Below are 26256 nucleotides of genomic sequence, written 5' to 3' on the forward strand. Positions count from 1 at the left end.
GCAAAGAGAAGGTTCTCTCGTGAATAGGCCTCTATTTAAGATATTAATTTAAATTGCCGTATGTTACTTGCGATTGATTGAATGAAAACAACTTTCATTTATGTTGTATCAGGAAAATATCAGGTTGTTGTAATATTGCTTTTCACCATGACTATATTACTGAAGCATAAGTAGTGTATCTCAGAAACTAGAGCTAATAAGAAAAAATTAGAAGTCATATATGTTTTTCAAGACCCAAAATTTGTAAAGTATGATTATTTTTAGTAAGGAAACAAATGAATAATATTTTTTTTGTTGAACAGTGTAATCAGAATTCCTATTTGGTTCAAAACACTTAGAACTCTTCAATTAATCTTACAGACAAAATTCTAAAAGTGTCCACTACACCATCTCAATAATCTCTCCTGCTCCACTGTTTATTCTAACCTTACTCATTACTTTATTCTTTAGTAATTCAGTTGCATCAAACAGCAGGAAATAGTAAAGTTAGAGAGGTTTTTCTTTTTAAATCCGTTTTGCCCAGTGATATTCTATGACTTCCGTCCATTAGCACAAACCAATACAGCCACAGCAGCCTCTATGTGTGCTATCTACATAGTAAAACCTGCTATACTCCTGTTTGTTTGATTCTCTGGACATCAACCAGTAAATGAATCACATTCGAGTCAGAATGTGACAATTTGTGAACTAATCTTGTGGCATGTTTTGTCACGCCAGAAGATGAGTCCAGTTTGGACTAGCATTGCAAGACTGCACTACGTGCAAAAAATTGTGATGCAGATGCAAAATATTTATTTCTTTGCATAATCAAAGGTGATAAAATGATATTAAAGGGACACTGAAACCAAATTTTTTTCTATCGTGATTCAGATAGAGCATGCAATTTTAAGCAACTTTCTAATTTACTCCTATTATCAAATTCTTTTCATTCTCTTGGTATCTTTATTTGAAATGCAAGAATGTAAGTTTAGATGCCGGCCCATTTTTGGTGAACACACTGTGTTGTTCTTGCTGATTGGTGGATAAACAAGTGCTTTCCATAGTTCTGAACAAAAAAAATAGCTTAGATGCCTTCTTTTTCAAATAAAGAAAGCAAGAGAACGAAGAAAATTGATAATAGGAGTAAATTAGAAAGTTGTTTAAAATTGCATGCTCTATCTGAATCATGAAAGAAAAAATTTGGGTTCAGTGTCCCTTTAAGTCACGTTGCTGAGTAAAGATAAAGGCATTTGTCCATCCTATCGTATATTACCTTATAGCAGAGCCTTCCTCTACTTGCCTTCTTAAATGGACAGTAAAGTCAAAATTACACATTTATTATTCAATTGTTCAATTTTAAACATTCTTCCAATTTACTCTATTATCAAATTTGCTTTGTTCCCTTCGTATCCTTTGCTGAAGAGTAAATATATACATAGGGTGATAGGATTATGAGTCTTTAGCAGTCTATGGTAGCAGTGTTTGCAACTATGTATAACATTGCTATGAACATTGTTGCAAAACTGCTGCCAGGTGGCTGACGACGTGCACACTCCTGTGATCACATAGGATTTCTTGTTAATTTATTTTTTTAGAAAAGTCAAAATTGAAATGTGCATTTCAGTTTAAAATACAATATACTTCCATTAGCAAAAACGCTTCTAGTAAAGGCTATAACTGTTTTTCAGTGGCATACGCAAATATGCTGTGAGTGCCTGGTGCACCAGTGGCTTGTATGACACAAATTAAGTCTTCACAGAATAAACACCACCAGCAGCTCTCTGAGCTGGCATGGTGCTTGACTGCTTGTGCACAGCCCTCACGGGATATGTGCATATGCTGCTGAAAATAAGTAATAACTTTTACTCATTTTTGCTGATTGAAGTAAAATGCAAAAATGCTTCTATTTCAAATTGAAATGTACCCGTGCACCTTTCAGTTTTGACCTTTCTATACCTTTATACCAAATTATACTAAGAGAACTAAACAAAATTGACATTTTTTTAAAATGGCATGCTATATCCAAACCATTTAAGTTTAATCTTGACTTTACTGTCCCTTTAAATTTTTAATTTATTACATGCTGGCTGTCTTGATAATGTAGTCTATGCCCAACCTTATGTGAGTATCTTTATTCAAAATTTGCACAATTCTACAATAACCAATCCCAGTTTACAAGTGACATATTTCACTGTCAATGCAAAACATTAGTATTTGGCATCCTGAAACAATTACTAATATATTACTAAGCTCTGGTACACATGGAAGTTGCCATTCATTTGAAATATTTCATTCTCAGCTTGTTATTTTTACCAAAACATTTATCTCTTTGGTATCAGAAGTGGGATGCATTTGATTTTACCGAAAACATTAATCCAGCAGCCAAGATGTTAAAAGTTGCAGACAAATCTTTTTTCTTTCTTTCAGTCTGACCAAATATATAGCACAGAAAACTGTATGAGACAAGCACACAAGCTAGTATTCACAGTGGTCCCCATAGTAAGTGCAGAGCTGGCAGAATCAATGCACCCGTCTTTACTTATTTTATGAAAAAAGTGCCCTTTGATAGCCTTTATAGTAAGGGAAAGTGTTTTTCTTTTAGAATATATTGTTGCAATAACTTCAGCAATAAAGCATAATAAATCTACCTTGCCTTTATCTCATATATATTGTATGCAGCTGTTTTGCATGTAGCACGTTCATAGAGGAAAGAAAAATAATAAAAATTCACACTTGTGTATGTATGTATGTGATGCGTGATATATATCAGGCCTTGAGAAATCCCATAGATACTTAATCTGATTCTCTTGCATACATTTTAAAAAAGTCAAACCCTGAGTACAAAGTCCCTTATCTTAAATCACCATCTATACTAGGGGTGGGCAACTATCAGCCTTCCAGATGTTATGGACTACATCTCCCATGATGCTCTGCCAACATTATGGCTGAAAGAGCATTATGGGAGATGTAGTCCATAACATCTGGAGGGTCGATAATATCCCACCCCTGGTCTATACAGAATGGTTAATACTTAGGGGCCCATTTATCAAGCTCCGTGTTTCTGGCGAGCCTTCAGACTCGCCAGAAACACCAGTTATGAAGCACCGCTGCTCCATAACCTGTCCATCTGCTCTGAGGAGGCGGACAGACATCACAGGAAATCAACCCGATCGAATATGATCGGGTTGATTAACACACCCTGCTAGCGGCCAATCTGCAGGGGGGCGGCATTGCACTAACAGTTCACAAGAGCTGCTGGTGCAATGCTGAATGCGGAGAGCGTATTGCTCTCCGCATTCAGCAATGTCTGTCGGACATGATACGCTGATCGGATCATGTCGGACAGACATTTCATAAATAAGCCCCTTACAGAGAGCAATTGAAAATGCAAAATGTCATTACCTATGTTTTCCACCGCCACTGGGAACTTGATTGTTGTTTGCCGTCTCTTGTTTGCATAGCTTTTCTAAAATATTCATGTTTTCTGTATAGGTGGTAGTTTTAACAGACAAAAGCCATTTTAAATGATGAAATAAAGGTGAAGGAGTTATTTATAAACAACCTGATACACTCCAGCATGTAAAACAGATAATTTGGGACACGTTAAAGCAGAGAAAAAATTATCAATGTCCCTTTTAAGAAGAACACTCTAGTGTAAAAATAAAATGCAATATTTAATTAAAGCATTTTATTATAACTGATTTTTCTGCTTTTGTTGTCTCTTTAATTCCTTAAAAAATATTAAATACATAGTTAAAATTGGACTACTGGAACACCCCTGCTCTAGATATGAATACAGCCATTGATTGGAGCATGTGTATGAGTGCATGCTTCTAATAGGCTCACCAGTTATAGCCTTCTCTGTAGTGGCCCAGGAATTTAACTTTGACCAAGTATTTATGTTTTTCACAGGCAGTAAATACATACAAAAGAAAGGAGATTAATTTAAATTCCCTAATAAAATGCTATAGTGCCCTTTTAAAGGGTCATTAATCACTTTGAAATCGTAAAATGTTTAATTTTATTTTGTGAAAAAAAAACTTTGCACTATGCTTTCATTTTTTTTTGTTTCCCCCCTTTTCCTGTAATTTACCTCTAAAAATTGTGTTTTTTTTCCAATTCCTCTCAGTTTCTATGAAGATATGGGTTGTACCCTAGTTATCCTAGATTTAAAAGCCTCTTCTTATTTCATACCTCATGGTAAGTCCAGTTATAAAGTAACTATCTTAACATCGCAGTCATTGTTAGGATACTTTATTAACACTTATATCTGTTCCTCAGTAGAAGAGATTAGATAAGGGAAGCATAGGTTTCAAAATGGCAGCAACCATTACTTTATAGAAACAAAAACTTTAAAAAAAATTTTTTTATTTTTTTTAAACAGCAAAATAATAATAAAACTATGTATGTGTAAATATAATTATATAATATATATACATACAGAGAGAAGTGTACTCACAGGAACGAACAACCAGCTCAATACCATTGTTAGCCTGTTCTATGGCGATTTACCACCTGGGTGCAGCTTTTTAGCCCAGTAATGCTTTTCACAGAGTATAACTTCCCTGTTGTATATCAGTCTGATCCCACCTATTATGGTCAGTCCAGTGCCAAAATACCAGGCAATTCCTCTCTGAACAAGGAACACAGCAACCCCAGACAATCGTTTTGGCCTTCATTGGGTCTCGTTAGTGAGGTGTAGCAGTATTCCTCTTAGCACACTGAGCCAGGAGTCCACGTCTGGTTGCCCATTTTTTCCCATAGGGAGACTAAATACATATAGAGAGAAGTGCACTCACAGGAACGAACAACTGGCTCAATACCATTGTTACCCTGTTCTATGGCAATTTACCACCTGGGTGCAGCTTCTTTTTAGCCCAGTAATGCTTTTAACCAAGTAGAACTTTCCTGTAGTATATCAGTCTGATTCCGCCTATTATGGTCAGTCCAGTGCCAAAATACCAGGCAATTCCTCTCTGAACAAGGAACACAGCAACCTAGGGTTGCCACCTTTTGCCCAAAAAATTCCTAGACACTTTTTAAGTGGGCGTGGAGAGGGTGTGGCTTGGGCGTGGCTTGTTGCAGCCTCAAATTCATTATCAAATTAATATATATATATATATAACCACATTAATTTTTCCTCTTGATATTACTATATAAAATATATATATATATATATATATATATATATATATATATATATATATATATATATAAAATATATATATATATATATATTTTATATATAGTAATATCAAGAGGAAAAATTAATGTGGTTCAGCGCACAGATAAAAGTCTTTATACATATAGGTATAAAAAGAGTCCGAATAAAACAAAAAATGATGATAAAGGTGAGAAATGGTTTTCTTCTAACCGGAAATTACCCCAATCGTATGAGGTAATGTTTACACACAGGAAAACCAATGGTGTAGTGGTCCTCCGGTCTGTAGTTATTCTCCTCCGTTGGTTCCTTTGTTAGGTGAATCTTGTAGGGCACTCTTAGCCAATGGATTCAACGAAAGTATCTCCCCGAAGTATGATAATTTGGTAGAATTTCTCAGTAGATAGTTTTGAAAAAAAGAAAGAAAAAACACATAGTGTAATTCTGTCATACAAATGGTTTATTTAGTTTGAGCTTAAAAAGTTTGCACTTACATTTAATGCCCTCAATCCTTAATGAGGTAAGCATTCAAGCATATAAATATAAGCTGATACTATATTGGTATGTCCGTTGTTGTCCCCTCCTTCAATTTGTGAATTTGTTCCAGCACAACAATTATTTCTTGAGTCAGAGTTGGTCTATAAAATTACACCGTATCTAGTGCTATATGGTTATCCTTTAAGGAGTTCTTTTATTTACACATTATTATATAGTACCAATGTGAAAATATCAGTGTAAAAAAGATCAATGTAAAACAGTGCTAATATAAAAACAATTGATGTATTCAAAAGATGCACAGAAAGGTAATCTCCCAAAGGGTCGGTTGCTTGTAAATAGTATTGCAGTGCACATGCAACAATATAATAGAACAGGCAATGGCCCAGGAAAGAAAACCGATTAAAAAAATAATAATTACACTTCAGATAAAGTTAAAATCCTACTAAAGGCTGCCGGTATCATGGTAGGAAAACTGTACACCCACTTTGGATTCCTTACGCGTTTCGAAGTATCTATCAACTTCTTCATCAGAGGTAAGTTTGTGTACAGCTTGGCCGGCTTTGAAATTAAAAGCAGATAGGTGGGCGTGTTTTTCCTCCTTGCGTCATGACGTAATTACGTCTAGATTGTAAGTTCCCACGGGAATAGGGCCCTCAATTTCCCCTGTATTTGTCTGTAAAATGTTGTGTCTTATCGTTTTGTTTCTCCACTGTACTGTTATCCTTGTACCCATGGGCAGCACTGCGGAATCTGTCGGCGCTTTATAAATAAAGAATAATAATAATAATAATATGATGTCAGCAGCCAATAGTGGAATAGGAGTCTATGGTTCCCATGGAGACGTTTATTTATTTCCCTTAAGAGTTCATTAGCCAATCATCGCCTTTGTTTGTTAGCGTTCTCATGGCAACCTCAGTCGGTGATCTGTAAATGACTGGTGTCAGCGTTATGCTGCCGTGATCAAGTCAGTAAGGAATATTATTTGTTATCTGTATTGTTTTTCTAAAAGACATGCTTCGTTCTCCCTTCTAAGCATATAAATAGAAGAATTCAATATATGCATAGACAAAATACGACACACTATGTATATTAGTATGTCTTGTATTTGGGGACTGGAAGGAAACAGGAAAAAAGTAAACTAAAAACGTTGTGTATCTATATGTGTTTATATAAAAAAGGAAAAAAGTATAATAGTATAAATCCCTATGTAAACAGTAGTCCTTCAAAATAGTTAATTAATCCAGATACTTTCTTTCCTTTTCTTGTCATAATTATTTTCTTATTTTAAAAAAGGTCTCCACATTTGTAATTCAAATCCTTCTCGTTAACCAACCTACATTTGGACCTTGGGAGTAGTTCTATACTACATTGACTTTCTATTTTAATGTTTTATCATTTATGAGAGATCTCCACGTATATCCTGTGTTCATTGTATTTTTCCCTTTTTTTAAAATATATAAGTTTCTTACTGGCCGAAGATATTTTTTCAGACCTGTTCTATACTTTTCATATACACACCAAGTTGAAACCTGAATACCAAGTAAAATAGTGCTGTAAGTATAGCCGAGAAAATTATTTAGAAAAGCTAAACTCAGATTAACAAGTTTAAGAGAAAATATAATTGACACTAACTTTTGGGCGACAACTTTACAAAATTATTGGAGCAGTGTTTGGAGATGAGAAAGATGGCGATGAGACCGCGCGTTACCTGGGATTGCAAATCTTGGGGGCATCGTGAACCTGTGTGACCGGACTCTGGTAACTGGTGGGGGGGTAACTGGTGTAACGGGCAGGCGGGTGCGCGCAATGTCCCTTCTCTCTGCCCCTCTGCTGCAGGATGTGATGACTCCCCTCCTGGACCCTGTTTCCCCCTCCCACTGTCCCACTCCCACATCATCCTCAGTCTCTCCTGCAGACTCCACCTACCCGGTTAGTTACCCCGGGCTAAGCGCTCCTCTGGCCAGCTTATTTTTTGTAAAGTCTGTGCTCACTGCTGCGCCAGGGGACTGCTTAGCCCGGGGTATTTGAGGCTAGTTCCGGGACACGGGACACAGAGCCTCAGACCGGGACTGTCCCGGTGAAACCGGGGCGGGTGGCAACCCTACAGCAACCCCAGACAATAGTTTCGGCCTTCATTGGTCCACGTCAGTGAGGTGTAGCCATATTCCTCTAAGCACACTGAGCAAGGAGTCCACGTCTGGTTGCCCCTTTTTTCCCATAGGGAGACTAAATACATATAGAGAGAAGTGCACTCACAGGAGCCAACAACCACCTGTGTGCAGCTTCTTTTTAGCCCAGTAATGCTTTTCACAGAGTAAAAAATATATAAATATTTATATATATATATATACAGTATATATATATACACACACACGTTATTATCAGGCTAATATTTGGTTCAAATGCATCATTATATTTAACATTTATTTAGTGTTTAATGTCCATTTAAGTATGCAATATGCCCTTCATCGTATCTGGGTCTAGAAAAGGCACATTCATCAGACTTAATTACATTAGATTACTATGCTCAATTAAATATTTTATTGAGGATTTGATTTTTAATTTAATGCCCCTTTAAGCTTACATCTCCAAACAGAAAAAAAAAATTGCAAAATCCTGTATGAAAAGAAAGACATTTGGTTTTCTATAATATTTCTCCAGTGAAATATAAGAAACAAATATAGCACTTTACAAACCTTTAAATGAATGTTCTCAGTATTGTATAGCACAGCTTTTTGATCCACTGTATTTCATATTCTGAGCTTTACAAATTTACATTTAGAACCAAAGGCCTTAAACCACTAATATTACCATGGAAACCAGGATCTCTGTGGATAAAAAAAAACTCACAATAGCTTTAATTTCAGACTATACTTTGTCAAATGTAAGAGGAGGGGGAATAGTTTCCAAAGTAAAGGAATTTAATAATGACAGATTTTTTTTTAATTTATTTTCTAAAATGTGTCTGGGTTTTTTTCAACTGTATATTACATTTGTTTTTGTTTTGTAATGCATTGCAGACCCAACTGGCACTGGAAGCGTTATATACTGTAGATAGGTCAAGTCATGAGGCATAAGGTAACAAATACTTTGGTTAGGGCAGAGTCTGTGGCACAAAAAAACAGGGACCTATGCAGTGTACAGGGTGACTGTGTGACATCTCATCAAATATTAAAATCTTTTACTTGTATTGCACCATATTGGAACAGCGAGGTATGTTCTGCTCTGATACTGCTGGGATGATAACAGCATTTGCTGTTAGCCATTTTCGGTTTAATAAAGTATTGCAGACTCCAGAGCTATGAAGATCTTTTTCTTTTTTTTTTTCTTTATCTTGCTTACTGTGTTGGAGAAACAGGGCTGCTTTTAGATTCCCTAAAAAATAAAAAAAATGACGTTAAGTTACACTGTATGTACATACACTATCAAAAGCATTTTTTTTAAATTTATTAAACATAGTGATTAAACTATGATGCAAAGTAATTTATTTCTAAAAGCAGCACTGAAAATACACTTGCACAAAATGCTTGCTTGTTCCCTTTCCTCCACCAGGGGGCAGCGTTTTACTGGCATGCCGTAGACTCTTCCCGCTTGCCCTGCTTGCTGCTCAGTGAGCCAAGCTCACGGTAAAATCAGCGTTAAAATATTCTTAGCGTTTCTCTTAACCAGTGCTTCTCTCTGTATTATTTTTACAGATCTTCATGCCCCCAGTCCGTGCTTGGATGTAGAGTGCAGTTTTGGAGCAGCATGTGTAGTGAAGAATCAGAAAGCAATATGTGAATGTCAACAGATGTGCCAGAGTATATATGACCCTGTTTGTGGCAGTGACAAACGCACCTATGGAAACCCCTGTGAACTTGAAGCCACTTCCTGTGCTCTAAAGAAGGAAATCACAGTGAAACACAAAGGACCCTGTGGTAGGTAGCAGTTATTTGTTTTATACAACATATCCACCACACCTAGTAGAGGTTTTTAAAGGAAGGAAGTTCAAAACACTGTGATATCCAAAAAGATTTTGGGCCCCAAAAGTTTTTCCTTCCTTTCTAAAAACAAAAAATCTTACCTTACAACATTTCATTTTTTTTACGTGACCAGGAGTAAGGGGACAAGAAATTATTCACATAGGGGTGGAGCCTGGGTGTGCTAAGGGTGGGAGGAGCTACTTGAGTAGTGGACATAGTATAAAAGAGAATCGTTCAGAAACCGGGGGGGGGGGGGGGGGGGGCAACAACATGAAAGAGCAGAATGAGCAAGACAAATAGAGTTTATATGAAGCACTGGTAAGATGAAGCACTGGTAAGGGTGCAGAAATATCCATGAGGGACTCAAATATATAAGAGGAGCAAAAGACAAACAAATGATATAAGGGGGAACCAGAAAGGGTTTATGAATCCTCACCTCTGTTTTGAACCCTCACCATGGGCACTAATATGGAGTTGAATCCCCCTTCCCAGTGCAACTCTTCTGGGAAGGCTTTCCATAAGATTTTGAAATGTGTCTGTGGGAATTTGTGCCCATTTTGGAGTGTGTCTGTTGGAAGTTGTGCCCATTTTGGAGTGTCTCTGTTGGAAGTTGTGCCCATTCAGCGTAAAGAGCGTTTGTAAAGTCAGGCACTGATGTTGGGTGAGAAAGTTAGGCTCGCAATTGGCATTCCAATGCATCTGAAAGGGTAGGGCTCAGGGCTCTGAGCATGTCACTTGAGTGCCTCCACACCAAACTCATCAAACCATGTCTTCATGGACCTTGCTTTGTGCGCATGGGCACAGTCGTGGAACAGAAAAGAGCCTTCCCCAAACTGTGGCCAAAAATTTGGTAGCATCCAATTGTCTAAAATGTGTTTGTATTTTGTAGCATTAAGAGGACCCTTCACTGGACCTAGCCCAAACCCTGAAAAACAGACCATTATTCCTCCTCCATCAAACTTTACAGTAGGCACTATGGATTATGTTAGGTGGCGTTATACTGGCATCCAACACACCCTGATTCTACCATCAGACTGTCAGATAGTGAAACACAATGCATCACTCGAGAAAACAGTTTTACACCACTCCAGCCGAAGCTTAGCATTGTGCCTCGCTCCTCAAGACTCTCCCCTAGTTTTGAAAGCTTCAAGAGCTACCTAAAGACTCTAGTGTTCACGGATACATACAACCTACACTAACCTTTCCTAATACCAGTTCCTCTCCTCCATTGCTATCCACCATAAACCCCCTTAGCATGTAAGCCTAAGAGCCCAACGGTTTGCAGATCACCTTCACAGTGCGACTCTCGGCAGGGCCCTCTACCCATTTGATCCCTATAAATGTTACCTTGTATACCACCTATGTTTATAGTGCTGCAGAATCTGTTGGCGCTCTACAAATATCCGAAGTTCCCGACTCACAGTTTTTCTGCTAATGTTGCCTCCAGAGCCAGTTAGGAACTCTGTAGTGAGTGATTCAAGAGATGATAGGCAATTTTAACGCAATTCTCGCTTCAGTACCACTTTGCGAGTTTGTGTGGTCTACAACTTCATGGCTTTGATTTTGTTGCTTTTAAACACTTCCACTTCACAATAATAACAGGGCAGATCAAGTAGGGCAGAAATTTCACAAACTGACTTGTGGCAAAGGTGACATCCTATGACTGCCAAGTTCAAAGTCACTGAGCTCTACAGTATGACCCTTTTAGGGTTGCCACCCGTCCCTCAAAATACAGAACACTTATAAGTTACACATGCTGCAGGGTGTGCATACATCCTGGGGGTATAAAGAAATAAATGTATTTAAGTTTCCAAAATGGCACTCAGATTTTTTTTTTTCTCTTGTAAGGTGTATCCAGTCCACGGGTTCATCCATTACTTGTGGTATATTCTCCTTCCCAACAGGAAGTTGCAAGAGGACACCCACAGCAGAGCTGTCTATATAGCTCCTCCCCTAACCCCCACCTCCAGTCATTCTCTTGCAACTCTCGACAAGATAGGAAGTATCAAGAGATAAATAGGACGTTTTTTCTCTGAGGGAGATAAGTCTTTATTTGGGGCCTAGTTTTCCACATGGCTAGTCAGATACTCCTAGGAGTATTTTCTTAAGGCCCCTCTGACATCCAGTACATGGTGGGAGGGGCCTATTTTCGCGCTCTAGATGCGCAGTTTCCTTCAGACTGACACATCGAGCTTCCCTAGAGGAGTCCTCTGGCATCTGAGGACCATTATAAAGGGTTTATTTCTTCCCTAAATCGTATTTGAGGGCAGGTAGGAGCCTCAGCAGAGCTGTGGCAAGGTGCTCAACTGTCTTTTACCGGTGGTTGACGTTTTTTAAATCCGGTTTGGGGGCTAAGGGGTTAATCATCCATTTGCAAGTGGTTGCAATGTTGCTTTAGTCCCTTACACACACACTAAAAATTTCGAAGACTTTACTATATTTTTACACTGTTTTGCAGTTAAAGTGCTAGTTTTTTTCTCTTAAAGGTACAGTAACGTTTTTGTTTAATTGCTGTTTCACCTTTATTAAAGTGTTTTCCAAGCTTGCTTGTCTCATTACTAGTCTGTTAAACATGTCTGACATAGAGGAAACTCCTTGTTCAATATGTTTGGAAGCCATTGTGGAACCCCCTCTTAGAATGTGTACCAAATGTACTGAAATTTCTATAAACTATAAAGACCATATTATGGCGCTTAAAGATTTATCTCCAGAGGATTCTCTGACTGAAAAAAGGGAGATTATGCCATCTAGCTCTCCCCATGTGTCAGAACCTATAACTCCCGCTCAAGTGACGCCAAGTACATCTAGCGCGTCTAATTCTTTTACCTTACAGGACATGGCGGCAGTTATGAATGCTACCCTCTCAGAGGTATTGTCCAAACTGCCAGGGTTACAAGGAAAGCGAGACAGCTCTGGGGCTAGAACTAATACAGAGCTTTCTGACGCTTTAATACCTGTGTCCGATATACCCTCACAATACTCAGAAGCTGAGGCAGGGGAGCTTCTATCTGTGGGTGACATTTCAGATTCAGGGAAGGCGTTGCTTCAGTCTGATTCTGAAATGACAGCGTTTAAATTTAAGCTCGAACACCTCCGCTTATTGCTTAGGGAGATTTTAGCGACTCTGGATGACTGTGAACCCATTGTAGTTCCAGAGAAATTGTGTAAGATGGACAAATATTTTGCAGTGCCTGTTTACACTGATGTTTTTCCAGTCCCTAAGAGGTTTTCGGAAATTATTACTAAGGAATGGGATAGACCAGGTGTGCCGTTCTCTCCCCCTCCTGTGCCGCCATACGGGACTCGTGGCAGGCGGTCCCTAAGGTGGAGGGAGCAGTCTCTACCTTAGCTAAGCGTACAACTCTCCCCGTCGAGGACAGTTGTGCTTTCCTAGATCCTATGGATAAAAAATTGGAGGGTCTCCTTAAGAAAATTTTTATACATCAAGGTTTTATTCTCCAGCCTCTTGCATGCATTGCCCCAGTTACTGCTGCAGCGGCTTTTTGGTTCGAGTCTCTTGAGGAGGCTCTACAGGTGGAGACCCCGTTAGATGATATTTTAGACAGGATTAAAGCTCTTAAGTTAGCTAATTCCTTTATTTCTGACGCCGTTTTTCATTTAACCAAACTAACGGCTAAGAATTCAGGTTTTGCTATTCTAGCGCGTAGGGCGCTATGGCTTAAGTCCTGGTCAGCAGACGTTACTTCAAAGTCTAAGCTTCTTAACATCCCCTTCAAGGGACAGACCCTATTCGGGCCTGGTCTGAAGGAGATAATTTCTGATATTACCTCAGGATAGGTCCAATAAGTTAAGGACCAAACAGAATAATTTTCGTTCCTTTCGAAACTTCAAGAGTGGCGCAGCTTCAGCTTCCTCTAATACAAAACAAGAGGGAAATTTCGCCCAGTCCAAACCAGTCTGGAGACCTAACCTGGCTTGGAACAAGGGGAAGCAGGCCAAAAAACCTGCTGCTGTCTCTAAGACAGCATGAAGGAGTAGCCCCCGATCCAGGACCGGATCTAGTAGGGGGCAGACTTTCTCTCTTCGCTCAGGCTTGGGCAAGAGACGTCCAGGATCCCTGGGCACTAGAGATTGTTTCCCAGGGATATCTTCTGGAATTCAAAGGTTCATCTCCAAAGAGGAGATTTCACCTCTCACAACTATCTGCAAACCAGATAAAGAGAGAGGCATTCTTACGTTGCGTTCAAGACCTACTGGTTATGGGAGTGATCCACCCAGTTCCAAGGGAGGAACAGGGGCAGGGTTTCTATTCAAACCTGTTTATAGTTCCCAAAAAAGAGGGAACGTTCAGACCAATCTTGGATCTCAAGATCCTAAACAAATTTCTCAGGGTCCCATCTTTCAAGATGGAGACAATCCGAACCATCCTCCCTATGATCCAGGAGGGTCAATATATGACTACTGTGGACTTAAAGGATGCTTATCTGCACATTCCGATTCACAGAGATCATCATCAGTTCCTCAGGTTCGCCTTCCTAGACAGGCATTACCAGTTTGTGGCTCTTCCCTTCGGATTAGCCACGGTGCCAAGAATCTTTACGAAGGTTCTAGGGTCTCTACTGGCGGTTCTAAGGCCGCGGGGCATAGCAGTGGCTCCTTACCTAGACGACATCCTGATCCAGGCGTTGACTTTTCAAATCGCCAAGTCCCATACGGACATTGTTCTGGCCTTTCTGAGGTCTCAAGGGTGGAAGGTAAACAGAGAAAAGAGTTCACTCTCTCCTCTCACAAGGGTTTCCTTCCTAGGAACTCTGATAGATTCGGTAGAAATGAAAATTTTTCTGATATCAAAGCTTCTAACTTCTTGCCGTGCTCTTCATTCCACTTCTCGGCCGTCAGTAGCTCAGTGTATGGAAATGATCGGCCTAATGGTAGCGGCAATGGACATAGTTCCGTTTGCCTGCCTACATCTCAGACCACTGCAACTTTGCATGCTCAATCAGTGGGATGGGGACTACACAGATTTGTCTCCTCTGTTAAATCTGGATCAAGAGACCAGGGATTCTCTTCTCTGGTGGTTATCTCGGGTCCATCTGTCCAGGGGAATGAGTTTCCGCAGGCCAGAGTGGACTATAGTGACGACAGATGCCAGCCTTCTGGGCTGGGGCGCAGTCTGGAATTCCCTGAAGGCTCAGGGTTCGTGGACTCAGGAGGAGGCCCTCCTTCCGATAAATATTCTGGAGTTAAGAGCGATATTCAATGCTCTTCAGGCTTGGCCTCAATTAGCTGCGGTCAGATTCATCAGATTTCAGTCGGACAATATCACGACTGTAGCCTATATCAACCATCAGGGGGGAACAAGGAGTCCCCTGGCAAAGATGGAGGTTTGTACAAAAAGTTGAATAGACTGCGAGATTGGTGGGGAATATTGCACACCTAAAAACTGTTATCCCAAAAGTTTAAAGTAATCTGTAGAGTGAGGTGGCGCAAACAAGTCGCTATTCCCAATGTAATTTAAATGGCAAAAAAATAGGGCATTATTCACCCCTCTAATTGAATATTCCTTTGAAATAAGCACAAATAACTTGAGTATAAAATAATATAAAACAATTTTATTAGGTTCTATATGGAACAATACAATCTAAAAATGAACTATGCACCGGTGCTGACTTAATGGTCAAATTCTAAAAAACATGCATATGTATCTTATTTATAAAACAATAATGTGGTCTTGTTGGTAAAATCGTTAAAAATGACACATGTGCTCTAAAATTGATTAAACAGTTCCTGAGGAAAAGGTATTTCTATATGCGCAGTGCACTCATAATCCAATAAATGAGTTTAGCGTTAGCTTTTTTGTCTCTTTAGTCTATTGTGGCGAATTACAGTGCAGCATATATTTGCAATGGGGATTAATGGATACAATGTATCCTGGGTTACCTTACAGTGTATCAGGCAGATGACACTTTGTTTGTAGACCTTTGTTGGAGGAAGATAGGTCCAAAGGTTCAAACTGTAATCCTCCTAACGGTCAGTGACCGATTGTAGTTTGGCGGCTAATCACCAAACTACAATCGGTCACTGACCGTTAGGAGGATTACAGTTTGAACCTTTGGACCTATCTTCCTCCAACACAGGTCTACAAACAGTGTCATCTGCCTGATACACTGTATGGTAACCCAGGATACATTGTATCCATTAATCACCATTGCAAATATATGCTGCACTGTAATTCGCCACAATAGACTAAAGAGACAAAAAAGCTAACGCTAAACTCATTTATTAGATTATGAGTGCACTGCGCATATAGAAATACCTTTTCCTCAGGAACTGTTTAATCAATTTTAGAGCACATGTGTCATTTTTAACGATTTTACCAACAAGACCACATTATTGTTTTATAAATAAGATACATATGCATGTTTTCTCCAACATAGGTGTGTCCGGTCCACGGCGTCATCCTTACTTGTGGGATATTCTCTTCCCCAACAGGAAATGGCAAAGAGCCCAGCAAAGCTGGTCACATGATCCCTCCTAGGCTCCGCCTTCCCCAGTCATTCTCTTTGCCGTTGTACAGGCAACATCTCCACGGAGATGGCTTAGAGTTTTTTGGTGTTTAACTGTAGTTTTTATTCTTCAATCAAGAGTTTGTTATTTTAAAATAGTGCTGGTATGTACTATTTACTCTGAAACAGATTTCTGTTTGTAAGAGGAAAATGATTTTAGCAACCGTTACTAAAATCGATGGCTGTTTCCACACAGGACTGTTGAGAGGAATTAACTTCAGTTGGGGGAAACAGTGAGCAGACTTTTGCTGCTTGAGGTATGACACATTTCTAACAAGACTATGTAATGCTGGAAGCTGTCATTTTCCCTATGGGATCCGGTAAGCCATTTTTATTACATAAGAATAAAGGGCTTCACAAGGGCTTTTAAGACTGGTAGACATTTTCTGGGCTAAAACGATTGATATATAAGCATTTTTAATACTTCATAGCTTTGAGGAATTATTTTATTCTTGGGAATTATGTAAAATAACCGGCAGGCACTGTATTGGACACCTTATTCTCTAGGGGCTTTCCCTAATCATAGGCAGAGCCTCATTTTCGCGCCTCTATTGCGCAGTTGTTTTTGGGAAGCATGACATGCAGATGCATGTGTGAGGAGCTCAGATACATAGAAAAGGCTTTCTGAAGGCGTCATTTGGTATCGTATTCCCCTTTGGGCTTGGTTGGGTCTCAGCAAAGCAGATACCAGGGACTGTATAGGGGTTAAATATAAAAACGGCTCCGGTTCCGTTATTTTAAGAGTTAAAGCTTTCAAATTTGATGTGCAATACTTTTAAGGCTTTAAGACACTGTGGTGAAATTTTGGTGAATTTTGAACAATTCCTTCATACTTTTTCACATTTGCAGTAATAAAGTGTGTTCAGTTTAAAATTTAAAGTGACAGTAACGGTTTTATTTTAAAACGTTTTTTGTACTTTGTTATCAAGTTTATGCCTGTTTAACATGTCTGAACTACCAGATAGACTGTGTTCTGTATGTGGGGAAGCCAAGGTTCCTTCTCATTTAAATAGATGTGATTTATGTGACACAAAATTTAGAGAAAATGATGCCCAAGATGATTCCTCAAGTGAGGGGAGTAAGCATGGTACTGCATCATCCCCTCCTTCGTCTACGCCAGTCTTGCCCACACAGGAGGCCCCTAGTACATCTAGTGCGCCAATACTCCTTACTATGCAACAATTAACGGCTGTAATGGATAATTCTATCAAAAACATTTTAGCCAAAATGCCCACTTATCAGCGAAAGCGCGACTGCTCTGTTTTAGAAAATACGGAAGAGCATGAGGACGCTGATGATATTGGTTCTGAAGTGCCCCTACACCAGTCTGAGGGGGCCAGGGAGGTTTTGTCTGAGGGAGAAATTTCAGATTCAGGGAAAATTTCTCAACAAGCTGAACCTGATGTGATTACATTCAAATTTAAATTGGAACATCTCCGCGCTCTGCTTAAGGAGGTGTTATCTACTCTGGATGATTGTGAGAATTTGGTCATTCCAGAGAAATTATGTAAGATGGACAAGTTCCTAGAGGTCCCGGGGCCCCCCGAAGCTTTTCCTATACCCAAGCGGGTGGCGGATATTGTAAACAAAGAATGGGAAAGGCCCGGCATACCTTTCGTCCCTCCCCCTATATTTAAGAAATTGTTTCCTATGGTCGACCCCAGAAAGGACTTATGGCAGACAGTCCCCAAGGTCGAGGGGGCGGTTTCTACTCTAAACAAACGCACCACTATACCCATAGAAGATAGTTGTGCTTTCAAAGATCCTATGGATAAAAAATTAGAGGGTTTGCTTAAAAAGATGTTTGTTCAGCAAGGTTACCTTCTACAACCAATTTCATGCATTGTTCCTGTCACTACAGCAGCGTGTTTCTGGTTCGATGAACTAGAAAAGGCGCTCAATAAAGATTCTTCTTATGAGGAGATTTTGGACAGAATTCATGCTCTCAAATTGGCTAACTCTTTCACCTTAGACGCCACTTTGCAATTGGCTAGATTAGCGGCGAAAAATTCTGGGTTTGCTATTGTGGCGCGCAGAGCGCTTTGGCTAAAATCTTGGTCAGCGGATGCGTCTTAAAAAGAATAAATTGCTTAACATTCCTTTCAAGGGGAAAACGCTGTTTGGCCCTGACTTGAAAGAGATTATTTCTGATATCACTGGGGGTAAGGGCCACGCCCTTCCTCAGGATAGGTCTTTCAAGGCTAAAAATAAACCAAATTTTCGTCCCTTTCGCAGAAACGGACCAGCCCCAAGTGCTACATCCTCTAAGCAAGAGGGTAATACTTCTCAAGCCAAGCCAGCCTGGAGGCCAATGCAAGGCTGGAACAAAGGTAAGCAGGCCAAGAAACCTGCCACTGCTACCAAGACAGCATGAGATGTTGGCCCCCGATCCGGGACCGGATCTGGTGGGGGGCAGACTCTCTCTCTTCGCTCAGGCTTGGGCAAGAGATGTTCTGGATCCTTGGGCGCTGGAAATAGTCTCCCAAGGTTATCTTCTGGAATTCAAGGGGCTTCCCCCAAGGGGGAGGTTCCACAGGTCTCAATTGTCTTCAGACCACATAAAAAAACAGGCATTCTTACATTGTGTAGAAGACCTGTTAAAAATGGGAGTGATTCATCCTGTTCCATTAGGAGAACAAGGGATGGGGTTCTACTCCAATCTGTTCATAGTTCCCAAAAAAGAGGGAACATTCAGACCAATCTTAGATCTCAAGATCCTAAACAAGTTTCTCAAGGTTCCATCGTTCAAAATGGAAACCATTCGAACAATTCTTCCTTCCATCCAGGAAGGTCAATTCATGACCACGGTGGATTTAAAGGATGCGTATCTATATATTCCTATCCACAAGGAACATCATCGGTTCCTAAGGTTCGCCTTTCTGGACAAGCATTACCAGTTTGTGGCACTTCCGTTCGGATTAGCCACTGCTCCAAGAATTTTCACAAAGGTACTGGGGTCCCTTCTAGCGGTGCTAAGACCAAGGGGCATTGCAGTAGTACCTTACTTGGACGACATTCTGATTCAAGCGTCGTCCCTTCCACAAGCAAAGGCTCACACGGACATCGTCCTGGCCTTTCTCAGATCTCACGGGTGGAAAGTGAACGTAGAAAAAAGTTCTCTATCTCCGTCAACAAAAGTTCCCTTCTTGGGAACAATAATAGACTCCTTAGAAATGAGGATTTTTCTGACAGAGGCCAGAAAATCAAAACTTCTAAACTCTTGTCAAGTACTTCATTCTGTTCCTCTTCCTTCCATAGCGCAGTGCATGGAAGTAATAGGTTTGATGGTCGCGGCAATGGACATAGTTCCTTTTGCGCAAATTCATCTGAGACCATTACAACTGTGCATGCTCAGTCAGTGGAATGGGGATTATACAGACTTGTCTCCGACGATACAAGTAGATCAGAGGACCAGAGATTCACTCCGTTGGTGGCTGTCCCTGGACAACCTGTCACAGGGGATGAGCTTCCGCAGACCAGAGTGGGTCATTGTCACGACCGACGCCAGTCTGGTGGGCTGGGGCGCGGTCTGGGGACTCCTGAAAGCTCAGGGTCTTTGGTCTCGGGAAGAATCTCTTCTCCCGATAAATATTCTGGAACTAAGAGCGATATTCAATGCTCTCAAGGCTTGGCCTCAGCTAGCAAAGGCCAAATTCATACGGTTTCAATCGGACAACATGACGACTGTTGCGTACATCAACCATCAGGGGGGAACAAGGAGTTCCCTGGCGATGGAAGAAGTGACCAAAATCATTCAATGGGCGGAGACTCACTCCTGCCACTTGTCTGCAATCCACATTCCAGGAGTGAAAAATTGGGAAGCGGATTTTCTGAGTCGTCAGTCATTTCATCCGGGGGAGTGGGAACTCCATCCGGAAATCTTTGCCCAAATTACTCAGTTGTGGGGCATTCCAGACATGGATCTGATGGCCTCTCGTCAGAACTTCAAGGTTCCTTGCTACGGGTCCAGATCCAGGGATCCCAAGGCGACTCTAGTAGATGCACTAGTAGCACCTTGGACCTTCAAACTAGCGTATGTATTCCCACCGTTTCCTCTCATCCCCAGGCTGGTAGCCAGGATCTATCAGGAGAGGGCATCGGTGATCTTGATAGCTCCTGCGTGGCCACGCAGGACTTGGTATGCAGACCTGGTGAATATGTCATCGGCTCCACCATGGAAGCTACCTTTGAGACGGGACCTTCTTGTTCAAGGTCCGTTCGAACATCCGAATCTGGTCTCACTCCAACTGACTGCTTGGAGATTGAACGCTTGATTTTATCAACGCGAGGGTTCTCAGATTCTGTCATTGATACTCTTGTTCAGGCCAGAAAGCCTGTAACTAGAAAAATCTACCATAAAATATGGAAAAGATATATCTGTTGGTGTGAATCTAAAGGATTCCCTTGGGACAAGATAAAAATTCCTAAGATTCTATCCTTTCTTCAAGAAGGTTTGGAGAAAGGATTATCTGCAAGTTCTTTGAAGGGACAGATTTCTGCTTTGTCTGTGTTACTTCACAAAAAGCTGGCAGCTGTGCCAGATGTTCAAGCTTTTGTTCAGGCTCTGGTTAGAATCAAGCCTGTTTACAAACCTTTGACTCCTCCTTGGAGTCTCAATTTAGTTCTTTCAGTTCTTCAGGGGGTTCCGTTTGAACCCTTACATTCCGTTGATATTAAGTTATTATCTTGGAAAGTTTTGTTTTTGGTTGCAATTTCTTCTGCTAGAAGAGTTTCAGAGTTATCTGCTCTGCAGTGTTCTCCTCCTTATCTGGTGTTCCATGCAGATAAGGTGGTTTTGCGTACTAAACCTGGTTTTCTTCCGAAAGTTGTTTCTAACAAAAACATTAACCAGGAGATAGTCGTGCCTTCTTTGTGTCCGAATCCAGTTTCAAAGAAGGAACGTTTGTTGCACAATTTGGATGTAGTTCGTGCTCTAAAATTCTATTTAGATGCTACAAAGGATTTTAGACAAACATCTTCCTTGTTTGTTGTTTATTCTGGTAAAAGGAGAGGTCAAAAAGCAACTTCTACCTCTCTCTCTTTTTGGCTTAAAAGCATCATCAGATTGACTTACGAGACTGCCGGACGGCAGCCTCCTGAAAGAATCACAGCTCATTCCACTAGGGCCGTGGCTTCCACATGGGCCTTCAAGAACGAGGCTTCTGTTGATCAGATATGTAAGGCAGCGACTTGGTCTTCACTGCACACTTTTACTAAATTTTACAAATTTGATACTTTTGCTTCTTCTGAGGCTATTTTTGGGAGAAAGGTTTTGCAAGCCGTGGTGCCTTCCATCTAGGTGACCTGATTTGCTCCCTCCCTTCATCCGTGTCCTAAAGCTTTGGTATTGGTTCCCACAAGTAAGGATGACGCCGTGGACCGGACACACCTATGTTGGAGAAAACAGAATTTATGTTTACCTGATAAATTACTTTCTCCAACGGTGTGTCCGGTCCACGGCCCGCCCTGGTTTTTTAATCAGGTCTGATAATTTATTTTCTTTAACTACAGTCACCACGGTATCATATGATTTCTCCTATGCAAATATTCCTCCTTTACGTCGGTCGAATGACTGGGGAAGGCGGAGCCTAGGAGGGATCATGTGACCAGCTTTGCTGGGCTCTTTGCCATTTCCTGTTGGGGAAGAGAATATCCCACAAGTAAGGATGACGCCGTGGACCGGACACACCGTTGGAAAAAGTAATTTATCAGGTAAACATAAATTCTGTTTTTTAGAATTTGACCATTAAGTCAGCACCGGTGCATAGTTCATTTTTAGATTGTATTGTTCCATATAGAACCTAATAAAATTGTTTTATATTATTTTATACTCAAGTTATTTGTGCTTATTCCAAAGGAATATTCAATTAGAGGGGTGAATAATGCCCTATTTTTTTGCCATTTAAATTACATTGGGAATAGCAACTTGTTTGCGCCACCTCACTCTACAGAATGATGGAGGTTTCCAAGATAATTCTATGGGCAGAGGTTCACTCTTACCATCTCTCTCTGCTATCCATATCCCAGGAGTAGAGAACTGGGAGGCGGACTTTCTAAGTCGGCAGACTTTTCATCCGGGGGAGTGGGAGCTCCATCCAGAGGTATTTGCCCAGCTGATTCAACTATGGGGCAAACCAGAACTGGATCTGATGGCGTCTCGTCAGAACGCCAAGCTTCCTCGTTATGGGTCCAGGTCAAGGGATCCCCAGGCAACGCTGATAGATGCTCTAGCAGTGCCCTGGTCCTTCAGCCTGGCTTATGTGTTTCCACCATTTCCTCTCCTCCCTCGTCTGATTGCCAAGATCAAGCAGGAGAGAGCTTTCGGTGATTTTGATAGCACCTGCGTGGCCACGCAGGACTTGGTATGCAGATCTGGTGGACATGTCATCCTTTCCACCATGGACTCTGCCACTGAGGCAGGACCTTCTACTCCAAGGTCCATTCAAACATCCAAATCTAATTTCTCTGCGTCTGACTGCTTGGAGATTGAACGCTTGATTTTATCAAAACATGGTTTCTCCGAGTCGGTCATTGATACCTTGATTCAGGCTCGAAAGCCTGTCACCAGGAAAATATCATAAGATATGGTGTAAATATCTTCATTGGTGTGAATCGAATGGATACTCGTGGAGTAAGGTCAGGATTCCTAGGATACTATCTTTTCTCCAAGAAGGATTGGAAAAGGGATTAACGGCTAGTTCCTTAAAGGGACAGATTTCTGCTCTGTCTATTCTTTTGCACAAGCGTCTGGCTGATGATCCAGACGTTCAGGCGTTTTGTGAGGCTTTGGTTAGAATCAGGCCTGTGTTTAAACCTGTTGCTCCGCCATGGAGTTTAAATTTAGTTCTTAAAGTTCTTCAAGGGGTTCCATTTGAACCTTTGCATTCCATAGATATCAAGCTTTTATCTTGGAAAGTTCTGTTTTTAGTAGCTATCTCTTCGGCTCGAAGAGTTTCAGAGTTATCTGCCTTGCAGTGTGATTCCCCTTATCTGATCTTCCATGCAGATAAGGTAGTTTTGCGTACCAAACCTGGGTTTCTTCCTAAGGTAGTATCTAATAGGAATATCAATCAGGAAATTGTTGTTCCGTCACTGTGTCCTAATCCTTCTTCAAAGAAGGAACGTCTGTTACACAATCTTGACGTGGTTCGTGCTTTAAAGTTTTATTTGCAAGCTACTAAGGATTTTCGTCAAACATCTGCATTGTTTGTTGTCTACTCTGGAAAGAGGAGAGGCCAAAAGGCTTCAGCAACTTCTCTTTCTTTTTGGCTGAGAAGCATAATCCGTTTAGTTTATGAGACTGCTGGCCAGCAGCCTCCTGAACGAATTACAGCTCATTCTACTAGAGTGGTAGCTTCCACATGGGCTTTTAAACATGAGGCCTCTGTTGAACAGATTTGTAAGGCGGCGACTTGGTCTTCGCTTCATACTTTTTCTAAATTCTACAAATTTGATACTTTTGCTTCCTCAGAGGCTATTTTTGGGAGAAAGGTCTTACAGGCAGTTGTGCCTTCCGTTTAAGTGCCTGCCTTGTCCCTCCCTTCATCCGTGTCCTAAAGCTTTGGTATTGGTATCCCACAAGTAATGGATGAACCCGTGGACTGGATACACTTTACAAGAGAAAACAAAATTTATGCTTACCTGATAAATTTCTTTCTCTTGTGGTGTATCCAGTCCACGGCCCGCCCTGTCACTTTAAGGCAGGTGTTTTTATTTTTTAAACTACAGTCCCCACTGCACCCTATAGTTTCTCCTTTTTCTTACTTGTCTTTGGTCGAATGACTGGAGGTGGGGGTTTGGGGAGGAGCTATATAGACAGCTCTGCTGTGGGTGTCCTCTTGCAACTTCCTGTTGGGAAGGAGAATATCCCACAAGTAATGGATGAACCCGTGGACTGGATACACCACAAGAGAAAGAAATTTATCAGGTAAGCATAAATTATGTTTTTTCAGAGAACTTTTAAATCACCACTTTTAGTTAAGTATTAAACATATAAAAATATTGTCAACAATGTGTCTCCTTTTTGAGCCTTTGTCAAGACCTGATAATTCTTTAAAATATAAAATAGATCATTTGTGTTTGTTACATTTTTATAGGGAGATCTCGATAAAGACACAAAATTGAGCTAAAACGTTGACCAATTTTTATGTTTTGTAACCAAATAAAAGATTTTTTTAAATAAAAATCTTTAAGATGTATTTATATATCTTCCCCACATGATATAAACACGTAATTAACTGATACATTCACATTTATTTAAGCATACATTTAACGTTCTATCACTTGCTGCTTTCATGCAAGAAGCTGAATTATTACACATATTTAATGTAATCATTTCAACATCAAACTTGTTATTTTATTTTTTTCCTGTTCCTTTTAGACTTCAAACGGCATAAAGGGTTTTCTAAACTGACTTTCTTTTCCCAGGAATCATTATAGTCAAGTGCCTGAATTCATGAATTTAATTCTATTCTCATGTGGTCGTGCAAAGTGAAGGGGTTAATAGTTGTACTTCCCGTCGCGGTATTGTTTTATTGTGAGCAGGGAATCTGGGTCTCTGTAAAATGATGAGGTCTAAGAGGGTGCCCCTTCTGAGTAATGAAAGTGCTGAACGCCGTGCAGTGAGAGGTCAACCGCGCGGCACTGTTATTAGCTGCTTCTTTGCGTTTCTCCTCTTCACAAGAAGTGTCACAGTTTCCCTTTGTAATCTTTCTTTCTGTCATGTTATTTATCAGCGTCTATCTGACAGTTGCGCACATGCACGCAATGTTTGTGAGCTTTGTTATAATATTCGCCCTTTGGGATGCAATTTACTCGCTTTGTATTGCCTGTCTTGCTCATAACTTAACCATCATTTTCATTTAATGTGATCCATTGTATCTCCTTCTTTATTAGCAATATATTGCGCACATTATTGGGAATACACTTTGGTCTAGATTATATTGCAGTGGTAAACATTTATACTTGGCACTAACAGCAAAAGATGACTTTAAGAGGACATTAAAAGTCTTTTTTTTTATATATGTATGGCATTTATAAATAATAGAGTACTGCATAGTATCTGTATACAAAATAAATGCTTTAGAATTATTAAGTGGCGTCATAGTGTTAGCTCAGTTTACAGGATTTTGCAAATCAAGAGCAGTTTAGGGATACACCATTTGAACAGGTTGACAAAATTAAAGGAATATACAAGTGCAAAGCAAAAATGTTTTTATATGTTAGCAATATATAACATATAAGATTTTATTTTTGCACTGTTGATTGCATTTAGCAATGCTTTTAACCCCTGAGAATAGGATTAACACATAGTTAAAGTCAGCTCAAGAATAGCAATGAGCTAATGGGATGTAGATTAACACATCTGGTGAGACAATGATTAGAGGCTTACGTGTGTAGCCACCTGTTATCAGCAAGCTCCCAGTAGTACATTGCTTAGCAAGCTCCCAGTAGTACATTGCTTCTCCTGAGCCTACCTAGATATGCTTTTCATTAAAGGATACTAAGAAAACCAAATTTATTTGATAATAGCCATAAATAAAATAGTCTATTTGAATGAAAAGCTCTATTTGAACCACATACATTTAATTTTGACTTTAATGTCTTATAAATGTTCCTGGACTCCTTTTCTGTGGCCAGTTCGGGACAAATGTAAATTAGATTGTCCTCTGATCTAAGCAATCACTGTGTAGCCTGCTGCATTGTGAGATAAAGTTCATAATACAAAAATATGATGAATGCACTCCAGTCACTTTTTTTAAAAAGCGTTTTTAATCTCCTTAAAGGGACAGTAAATGTCCTTTATAAGTAATGTGGGGCTTACAGATAGCCTAGATCAGGCACGGTCAACTGGAGGACCTCATGCGGCCTTCTGCACTAATCATTGTAGCCCCCAGAGAAAAATCAGAGCTAAGAGTGTGTGCCATAGCTTTTGTGGCTGCAGGAAAAGGCAGAAATAAAAATCTGTACTTTGGGTCGCCAAAACTCAAAACAGCCCTCTAAAGAAGAAAATAGAAGATGAGAGTACCCTAAATGCCCTGTGCCACTAAACATAATATTATTTGTGTGTTTTATAATTATACATTTATATGTTGCCTCTAAGGTTTTTAAAATAATGACCTGTACACTC

The 26256-nt window shown here is 40.2% G+C and overlaps 1 protein-coding gene across 3 annotated transcripts in view; it reads left to right on the forward strand.

Moving 5' to 3' along the window:
* AGRN (agrin) overlaps window positions 1-26256 on the forward strand; it is a 735367-nt gene that overhangs the window by 493015 nt on the left and 216096 nt on the right. For all 3 annotated transcript variants that reach the window (XM_053690462.1, XM_053690463.1, XM_053690464.1), the window contains one exon: window positions 9334-9555. In XM_053690462.1, coding sequence (XP_053546437.1) covers window positions 9334-9555 — 222 coding nt within the window. The remainder of the gene's footprint in view (window positions 1-9333; window positions 9556-26256) is intronic.

Source organism: Bombina bombina, chromosome 8, assembly GCF_027579735.1.
Source record: "Bombina bombina isolate aBomBom1 chromosome 8, aBomBom1.pri, whole genome shotgun sequence".
Taxonomy (NCBI): domain Eukaryota; kingdom Metazoa; phylum Chordata; class Amphibia; order Anura; family Bombinatoridae; genus Bombina; species Bombina bombina.